This window comes from Python bivittatus, unplaced genomic scaffold, assembly GCF_059951505.1.
Source record: "Python bivittatus isolate LINGU-HERP-01145 unplaced genomic scaffold, Pbiv_v1 ctg000090_np1212, whole genome shotgun sequence".
Taxonomy (NCBI): Eukaryota; Metazoa; Chordata; class Lepidosauria; order Squamata; family Pythonidae; genus Python; species Python bivittatus.
This window is the reverse complement of record NW_028277046.1, coordinates 2,567,365-2,577,752: the sequence shown is the minus strand read 5'-3', so window position 1 is coordinate 2,577,752 and position 10,388 is coordinate 2,567,365. Positions and strand designations below refer to the sequence as shown.

At 44.4% G+C, this 10,388-nt stretch overlaps 1 protein-coding gene across 1 annotated transcript in view; it reads right to left on the bottom strand.

Annotated features, from left to right (window-relative positions):
* Positions 1-2,999: 2,999 nt before the first annotated feature.
* The window catches only part of SSU72 (SSU72 homolog, RNA polymerase II CTD phosphatase), a 35,203-nt gene continuing 27,814 nt past the window's right edge, over positions 3,000-10,388 (bottom strand). Inside the window, exons 3-5 of the mRNA XM_015888364.3 lie at positions 7,693-7,832; positions 5,442-5,560; positions 3,000-3,702 (exon numbers count right to left, since the gene is read on the bottom strand). Coding sequence (XP_015743850.1) covers positions 3,601-3,702; positions 5,442-5,560; positions 7,693-7,832 — 361 coding nt within the window. The 3' untranslated portion in view covers positions 3,000-3,600. The remainder of the gene's footprint in view (positions 3,703-5,441; positions 5,561-7,692; positions 7,833-10,388) is intronic.

Here is a 10,388-nt window from a genome sequence, read left to right as displayed (position 1 = left end):
CCATTCCTCCACCCCCCTCCCTGCAAGAAACCAAGGATTTTTTTTTTTTTTTACCTATTTGCGGTGGTGTTGGTGCTCCATCTTAAAGGTCCTTGCTGAAGGGGGAGGGTGCAGGGAAGTGGGGGCACGACGCTGCGTATCCTTTCTGTGTTTACAATCTGGCCTCCTTTACTTTCTCTGCCCCTCTTCCCCCCCCAAAAAAGCTGCACAATCCCCCCCCCCTTTTCCTATCTCCTTTAATCAAAATGGTGCTTGATCAAAATGGGGGGAGGGGGAATCTCTCGCTCTCTTTCTGCTCCTCTTCCCAGCCGCTGGTCTTAGCCCCAAAATCCGTTGCCTCCCATCTTGCTTTGGAAGTCCCTTGGTGGCTCAACCTTCCCCCCCCCAAGAAAAATACACCTTTTATTCAGAGAAGGTAATGCTTCTACGCCCCCCTCCCTCCACCCATGTAGGCTGCCTTCAAAAGTGAGGTTAACTTTCAGGAAATATAACAGCCAAATGCACAACTGCAATTTAAAAGGAAACATTGCGGGGGGGAGAGAATTGGAGGGTGGAGGGGGTGCACTTCTTTGGTCCCCGCCTCCAGCAGCTTCCCAGAAGGAGATCTTCAGCCCAAAGTTAAGAGTTCAGAAGCATCAAGTTGCAAAAACTCAAAAAGCAAACCATCATTCCTTCCCTCTACAGGGCACCATCTTGGGCAGGGATACATGCTCAGAAGCTTTAAAATTGGGCATCGCAGAACCCGGGCATGTTTCTGCACCTTGCCCCCATCAGTCTTCAGAGTGATTTGGTTATTTGAGTCCATTTTTGCAACGCTGGATATGGACGCATTGGCAACTTCCTGATATTGATGAGAGTCTCTTCCTTTGTTCCCCCAGGCACCAAACCCAAAAGAGAATGCAACAGGTTGCAGTTCACACACACCAAGAGCCCCTGCTACTAAACCCTAACCCCGTTCCAGACTCACCAACTTAAAAGACTGCTTGGCAGGTGCCCTTGGTGAGTTGTGACCTGATGGGCTTAAATAAGCCAGGCCTGTTGGTTTCCCCTCTACCCTCAAGATCTCGCAACCAACCCAGTCGATCACTCAAATCCGTTGCAGCAAAACTCATTTGGGAAGTGTCTTGATTCAGCCTTGGCCCTCCTTGGGATGGGCAAGGAAAGTTTTCTTGGGAGAGAGGAGACAAGGAGATGCTGTTTTCCTTGAAGAGATGGTGGAACCTCGTTGGATGAGAGGTAGCCATCAGACGCAGACATTTTAGCTGTGCCCCCAAGGTCTATCCGTTCCCCAGCCATGGAATAAGATTTAAGAACTTGGGACTCTAATTGAGGTTGATCTCAGTCCATAGCAGAGCTACCAGCCAGAGATAATGGGATCATATCAAACCATCAACTGCCGTCAACTGCTACCTTTAATACATTCCTCATCCCTAGTTCCATTCTCTTTGGATGACAAGAATGCTTCTTTTTAAACCATGTTGAAAGAGGGATTCTCACCAGTGCACGAGTGTAGAAAATAAGGTAGAAGACCTTGATGAAGATATGCAAGCTCTGTTACCAAAGCAACAAGGGGAAAAACGTACCTTAGGTCCGCAATAGACAGAGCATATGTGGAAGAGGCTCAGACAGACACCTCCCTAATTCACTGGAGTATAAGAAGGGGAGGAGGGACACCACAATCAGACATGCAAGATTCTGTTATTAGAATCTTTAATGAGATTATTATTAAGATTATTATTATTATTTTTATTGAGAGCCACTCTCAATAAAAGTAGCTTTAGTCTTTCTGTGGAATCGATTCCTGGTCTGGTCTACCTGGTGGGACTGACAACAGTCTTGCAAATCTAATTGCAGTGGTAGGTGTGGTGAAGGCTATGGCTTTCCCGTTGTAGCATCTGGCTGTGAAGGCAGGACTGTCAGAGAGGCCAAACGAAGAACAATGGAGGCTTCTGAAAGGTAGGAGAGGAGAACATTGTGGAGAAGACCTCGGCCCACAAGAAGAACAAATCATTCAGTTCTATATGAAGCAAAGCCAGGCTGCTCCCTGGAAGCCCTAAGAACAAAGCTGAAGCTTAGATATTTCCGACTTACAATGCAAAGGCCCAAAAGTCATTGGAGAAGACCCAGATGCTTGGCAAAATTAAAGACAGTTGAAAAAGGCCCATAGAAGACAAGGTGGCTAAATACTTGCATGGACAGACAGACAATCCTGGCAAAACAAGGTCCCACCAGGTCACTGCATTCAGAAGCAAATGAACAAAGGCTACAGGATCCAGACTGCAAACATCCAGATGACGTCTCAATGGCAGCAACGAGAGACTGAAAGTTCTAACTCTATCTGGGGACCATCTGGATTTTCACAGGGCAGGTCTTGTAGTTCCATGGGCTCTTAAGACTTGAACCAATTACTCACCTACAATGGGCTCCTCAGTTGATTCTCCTGATGCACTTTGGGGGCCTGTTCATATATACTCAGTCCGGCATCTAACTGACCTCGATTGATCTCCAAAACGCAGGCAGAGTCAGTCCTAGTTGGTAGATGCTGGGATGAGAGACTACCAGGTCATCCCATGGCTGTAGACAAGACCAGTCTCTCTCTCTCTCTCTCCCCCTAACCCTAGCCCTCAGGAGCTGGACTAAGTGGGGAAACCCAGCTTCTAGTCCTTCCTTAGGCATGGAAGCTAGTTGGGTAGGTTGGGCCAATCGCTCCCTCTTAGCCCCAGATTTGGTAGTCAGAAAACATTTCTCTACCAAGCTGTGGTAGATTGCAGTCCATAACTTTCAGTGAAGAAGCCTTCATCCTACATGGATAGATTCATAGTAATAATAATTTTTAAAAATATCCTGAGAGACCACAATGGAAAACCATGTATGTATTGTAGCTGAGAAAATCGCACAGGCGTACCCCTGAAATCCTTAACAGTTGAGCCTTAACTCCACACAAACATGAGACTGACCTGTCTTTATATCCAACTTACACAGCAAGAGAAACAAGAGTATATGTGATTTACATTTATTGGAGGGTTCCAATTTCATTGCTACTATTATACAGATATGCACTGCTCCAGTCAAATCTTTCCATATTCCAGCCGTTCAGCCTGTCCCCTGAATTCCCCCCCCCCGCCAATAAAGAGACCAACTGAAATAATGTAAGATTTTATACTGGCAAATATAAATGATATCATTTCAGAAATATTCTTTTTATAATTAAAACCCTACTTATAACCATTCAAGTAAGGTAGCCGGAGTGGAAAGGGAAGGGGGGCAAAGGAGAGGGGGTTAAAAAGAAATCTTGATTTTTTTAATCTCTTAAATAAAGCAGCCTTGAGGGAGAGAACTTTTTTCATTTTTCTCGGCACAGTTCGTTTGCGTCCCTGTACAGAAACCGCCTCTCCTGCACTGAAAATAATAATATTAATAAAAAAAAAAAAAAAAAAAGTACAGCGGGCCAAAGGAAATTAAAACAGCAACAAGAAAGTAAGTTGGGTTGGACATTCGCGCTCCAAAAGGAGGGGAAAAATGTTCCGTTGGATCAAAACTAAACATGCCTCTTTTGTCTGCAGTAAGGCCTGGAGGAGATGGTTTTTTTCTTAATTTGTTTTAATAAAAGCAGACTGTGTGCAGAAAAGTCCTCCCACTTTTCTCTTCGAATTCTTGTAATAACTCGTCTATCTCATTTTCCATGTCTTCCGTGTGCTGTATCTGCAGAGGGGGGGGGGGAAAATAAGATAGCTGTATTTAATTGCTTTAAATTGGAGAAGAAATGTTTTACTTCAATCCCCCCCTCCCCAATTTATATAGTCATTTCCCCCTTTTGCTACAGTAAAGGTTACAATTTAACAAAAAATTTTAATACGCTGGAGGAACACATCCCTCCCATATGCTTTTTCCTAATTCCCCCCAGAGAAATAGTTTCTATTTTTAATCATTCATGATCATAATTGGGCAGTGTCCAGAAGACCCCCGCTTTACATGTGAGCCCAGAAACCTTGGGCCCGAGACAGATTTTTCTGGCCCTCAAAGCTATCTTAATCTTCTATGCCTTTTTGGCATCTCCCACGAGGACTAGCGAGTTGCTTAAAAAGGAGAAAAGCAAAAAGCAATCTCAGCAAGGGGAAGCAAAGAAGATATGCCGCGGTGCTGTGACTCCTCCCCGAATTTTTCCCACGCCTTTTTCTGGACGGTTCATTCAGACGTCAATAGAGGGGCCTGGTTTTTGGGGTACGCGTGGCGCTTGGGGAAAGGAGAATTCAGTCCCCAAACTTGCTTCTGTAAGCTACCCTACTTAAAGTGCAGCTGGCGCTGTGTGCAGACGTTGCAGGAAGGTGACGCTCATTCCACATTCTCCCTACCTATCGATTTACCTACCTACCTACTTATCAGGCCATCCATCCATCCATCCATTCATCCACTATAATAACAATGAGTCCCAATAATTACAACAGCCAGCCAGGAAGTGCAGGCGTTCAGATGGGAAGTCCTTATCCCGTCCTATTTCCCCTGGGGCTATTAGTCAGAGAAAATTGAGACTCTGACTGGCTGCGTGCAGAGGAGAGGAACAAAGCAGCCGCGCACCCAGAGGCAGTAGACTTCACTGTTGTGGCTTGAGGTCCCCAGAGGACCGGGACAACGGACAAGCCGTCATTCCTTTTACACTAAAACTGCCAGGTTAAAGAACAGCATCCAGGAGCAATGGAACCTTAATCTTGAGCCTTTTTCTGCCCACCCCGACGTGACGGAGGTGTGCAGTGAGAATTCACACAAGCAAGAGAGCGTGCACAATCCTATCTTTACACTTGGACGGATGCTGGGGACTGGGAGGAGGAAGACTGGCCAGAATTTGGATGCTGGACTGGACTGGCCAAGCCTCTGCCTACAAAACCCTAAATGAAACCTCCATATTTAGAGGCAGTAGACCTGCAAATAACAGATGCTCAGGACAATTTGAAGGTGAACAGCTCTGCTTTCACACCTTGCCTGTGAATTTCCCAGAAATACTTGAGTGTCTTTTATCAGGAGTGGGAGGCACTGAGCCAAGCTGGATGGGATAAAATGGAAATGTGGCCCAATAGATTGCAAAGGGGTTACGCTAGCAGGATGCGGGATCAGAACCAGCAGAGGAATATCCTACCCTCCCAGTTTTCTGGAAAGGATGAAAGACCTGGCTCTCCCAGCTTGCATGGGGTGACAAGAATCTTACCCAATCCTGGGGATGGCTGGCGCCTTGATGACCTTCCCCGGGTTACTGCCAATTTTAACATCTATCCTTGGATCATATTTATTTTCTATTTATGTACAATTACTTTACATTGTAATTTTAATTGACTTTAACTGCTTTGTAAAATGCCCAGAGTTGTTTCTTAACGAGATGGGTGGTGACAAATTTGATATATAAACAAAATAAAATAAATAACATTTCAGTAAGAGATTGTTTGACTTACACACTGGCACAGCTCACAGATAAGGAAAGCGCCCAGAGTTGCTTCTTCGTGATTATCTTGAATGTCCACGTTTATTACATGTACAGGCTGACATGTTTCCTGTTCTCTAGAATTTAAATCTAAGATGACAGAAAGAAAAAAAAACCCAAGGCTAAGAAAAAGAAAGAAACCTCTTCTGTTTCACTGTAGACCAAGAAAGAAAGTCAAATAGAGAGTGTGCATGTTTGGGTGTGTGCTGGGCCCCAGGATTTAGATTCTGAGCCCACCCAATGAAAACCTCCAAATCTGCACACATTATACATGTCTGGTTTTGCACAATTTAAGCAGGTTGGACAAAGAGAGACAGATATAAAAAGCAAAAGGCAAAGCACCCCTTCTGTTTTCTGGGGGGTCCACCTGAAAGTATACCTATGTGCACCATCATGAGGGCTAGAAACCTGCCTTTAAAACTTTAAAAGAAAGCTGAAAGCTGAACCCTGAAGTTTTTAGGAAACAGAATTCTGGATATAATGCAATTTGCCTAGGAAACATGGAATTGGAGACTTCGGCTTGTTCTTTAATCTACTTTGTAAGGTTCATCGAACTGTGAATGGCCACTAACCGGAGTTGGAACTCCAGAAGGTGAGCCATGCTCTCTGGTAGAAGGGAGAGAAAAGCAGGGGAGATCTGTTCCACAAAATGGGTGATGGGGACCTTGTGATCAACTGGATGTGCAGAATTTCAGGCACTGTGAATTAAAATACCATATAGACTTCTTTGGACGCCAGGACTGTACAAGTTAATCTTTCACTTACTAGCCCACATTTGTTTATGCAGACAAGCAGTTGTTCTCCAAGACCTGAGTCTAGGAAAGATCTTCTTTTTTCTTTTTACTTGTGCCTTTTAAGAAGAGATGCATGATGTCAAGTGAGTTCTGGGTCCCTCATTTTTTTTTTTCTCCCTAAACTATTCTCATCAAGGAGGGCTGGGCAACAGGGACAAACGTCACACAATCTGGGCACAAGACAGGGTTTATTTTTTGCTTGGCTGGCAGCTGCAGCCAAACTTTCCTCTGGGCGTACGTGCATGTGTGTATATTTCTTTCATTTCTTCTACAGAACCCCCTAAGGACTGACCTTTTCCTACTGCTTTGCAGCCACAGACCAGTGCTCTGCATGGCCAAAACTGAGAAAGCCCCTTCGCTATTCGCAGTTTTCAAGGTTTGGGGCTACAAATGTTAACTTCATCCTCAAACCTCGCAGACATGTAGAGTGTGCAAGCCTCCCTCCAGGGCATTTCCCCCCAGACAGCCCTGCATGCAAAATGACAGGCCGTCCCGGCTTTTTAAAAATCTCCTTGCTTCATCCTTGGACGCTAGTGTGGTTTCACGCCCTCTGCTGTGCTGTTTCTTTGAAGCCAGTGCATTACCAGAGGGGGGGAGAGGGCACCAGGGGAGGAAAGGCAGAAATTAAGAGCTAGCCTTGCCTTCTTTTCTAAAAAAAGCCCAAAGGTTTCCTTTCTGCAAGCCGCCACCCTAAAACAGCATCGAAGTTCTATCTACCTCTTGGCATTGTGACTCATTAACACCATTGGAGACAGGGCTGGGCTACTTCTCTTGAATGTACTCCGGGGCGGTCAAGTGGATAAACCCTGGCATGAGACCACTTGTCCCTGGCCATTTTTTTCACTTCTGAGACCACCAGCCTTCCTCCTTTGAAGAACATGGGAAACACCAAAGCCTTCTTGCTTGGGATAGGCAATGCTGGATTCGGAGTTCCAATTTTCCCACTAATTCCACCTGCACAGGTATCTTCCCCATGGGCCTCTGGGACAGGCCAGAATGAGACACTGGAGGGCTGGCAGGTTGAAGGGCATCCAGGGAGCACGGTGGCTGTGTGGGGACTGAATTTCTGTCTCCGCAGGTCCAAGCCTGTTGGCCTTGCGAGATAGTCCAGACGGGAAGCATACCCAGATGAACTAATTCTACTTTATTGTAAGGATACATTAACAGAATCTTCAAAGTCTGAAAGTACATCTCTCCCCCCAGTCGCCTTTACAGTCCAAGAAATTAGGGAAGGTCCCTTCTGAGACGCTTTCCACACCCCCATTCCTTCTGTGGGCTCAGCTGCCTCTTATCCAACCGTTGCCTTGGCTGCGGCTCTTCCTCCTGTCTCCCAAGCTCATGCCCACATAACATTACAAAGCCCCATGCTTGACGTTCCTTGCAATCCCAAGCCACCCGCCTTTGAAACTCCTGAAGGCCAGGCCTTACCTTCTACCACTTGATCATAAACTCTTTCTTCGCACGTTAAGATCAAATCAAAGACATCTTTGCAATTCTGGAATCTTTCTGGACGAGGCTTGATCCGTTTGTTTCTGTCCAACATGTGCAAAATCCCATTCTGTGTATAGCTGAAGTGACCAGGGTTAAGGAACGCAGAAAGTGGAACAGCACTGGTTTTGTTATTGCGAACAGGACTTGGGAGGGGATCAGTGATCCAGAAGGGGAAAAAATAATTAAACTTTAAACTGACTTCAAAAATAGGGAACCCGTTGTCCCTGGAAAAATCTCCTTCAGATTTCCCTTCCCGAGCCTCAATACCATTTTAGAAATACAGGGCACCCCTTTAACATTCCAAGATAAACACTTCAGTATACCTCAGAAAAATGGCAAATGTCTGGCTGGATGGAAAACCCAGATTATAAATCATATAAATAACACTTAGGAAAATAACGATTCACCACTGGGTGAATTAGATGACCATCTCATTAACTGGGGTGGTTTGCAATTATCTGCACTAAAAAGCTTTACTATTAATATTTAGTCTTTTGACATTTTTGTCTCAAGGCAGATACCTTTTTATTAGCGAATAAGCCTGGCTGGGGATAATAGGTACCCTTGTCCTTGCGTTATGTGGCCAATAACAAGGTACACCATTCTATCTATCTATCTATCTATCTATCTATCTATCTATCTATCTATCTATCTATCTATCTATCTATCTATCTATCTATCTATCTATCTATCTATCTATCTATCTCCCTCCCCTTCTGATTCCAAAACACACTATTTCTATTGCTTGTTTCTCCCCTGGTCCAAAGAAGGCAGTGTTTAAGTGAAGACAATTCTTGGATGACAGTACCTCAATTCTAGCCCTTTTTATTTTGCAAAGCTTCATGAGGATCTGCTAATTGTAAAACAGGGGTGGCATTTTGCAACTTAATATAATTCTATGATTTATTGCACTTTTATTCTGCCAAACGTTTTGTGTCACCCTACTGATTCTTCGGTTTGAGGCTTGCTTGTTGTTCCCAAACACACCCCATGGAACTGAGATCCATTGATTTCTCTAAGAATGACTGCCAAAAAGGTGTGTAGAATATCAGACTGCAAATCAACTCAACTTTCAACACTTTTCATCCAATTCTAGCATGGCTCAGGATGCAACTGAATGGGCTCAAAAGAATGACTTATGAGGGGACTTTTCATGGACACTCTGGCCAGCCCGGTTGAGGAACATCTACAACCCCATACAGCAACATCACATTTCAATGTTGCTGCAACCCAGAGATTGATGAAGTGAGAGTCACAATCACACATAGTTATGAATTGCAGATAGTTATGAGGGCAGTTTGGAGACTCAACACCAGCCCAACATCTTCCCACAGCTACTGGTGATGATAGCCCAGATCTGCCAGGCATTTGCTGGGAGAAGAGACACTTGATTGAAGCTGGAAGCTGTTCCTCACTCCTTGAGCGCTATTCTATGATGCCTTTGTTCCTTGTGTTGAGCAAAACCCACATTTCTTGAGGGAGTAAGGCTTTAGCAGCCAATGGAGCAACGCATGGTTCTTGGTGTTCCAGTGTTTGGTTGAGCTCGCCCACTCTGCTAAATCATGGTTTACTGAGTTAATAAGCTTTGCCAACACATTAAGCCCATTGGGCATGGTTCACAAACAATGAAGACTGGGAACATGCTATAAACTAAACCCAAATTAACCAGGTGAAAGCTGAGAGCAGCAGCAAGTGACTTTCACCAACTCAAGAGTTGCCCCACTTTGTGTGGTATTTCAAAGGCTGGTATCCCACTGGGCCATTTTGAGAGGTGAGTTCTGGAATGTTAAGGCTTTAAGATACTTGTTTCTCCCTTTAAACCTGGCTTGGCAAAGACATGGAGGTCACAAACGGAATGGTGCGATCTGTTCAGTTTTGCCTTAACATGATGCAGAAACTTAAACCATTTTGGGTATTAAAGCATGGTTTATGGCTTAGCACGTTGTGCCAACTCAACTGTAATTTATTCAGTAAATCAGGATTTAGTAAACCCTGGCCTATAGCAATAAATAAAGCAAGTTCCATACTTTGACATAGCACCCTTCCTTTGGGGAGATAGATATATCCTTAGATTTCTCACCCTTCTGCTTCATGTTTGGCATCCTTTTTCCTTAGCCTTCAAAAACACTTCTCTAAATTCTTACTTGCTGACCTTCCACTCTCCCCAAATCAGTCCTGTTATGACCATTTCAAAAAATTTAGTCTAACTTCAGTTAACTAGCATCCTCCTTACTCTCTCGTTTCTTCCCATATGATTTTAAGATGGACCACAGTTATGCTGATTCAAGTCACAGACCGCTTAGACGACTGCTGAGCACAGAAAAAATAAAAATGAACAAGAGATCAGAAATGTTTGTGTTACAGAACCGCACTGTGGTTTTGGAGGCTTTGAGGCTGTTAAAATTGCCAAGTCCACCTCTTTTTCATTTAAGCCTGCACTGAAATAGTCTGATCAATTTGTAAGGGCAATTCCAAGGGGAAAGGAGCAAATTTCATGCAGAGATGGGAAATAATGTGGATTATTTGTTCCAGGGCCTGCTTGGCCAAGAAACCAAGCTACAATTTGAATGCTCACCTACCTCACAGTAGAAAGTCCACGTCTTATGGTTTGAAGGACTGGAACTACTAAATGA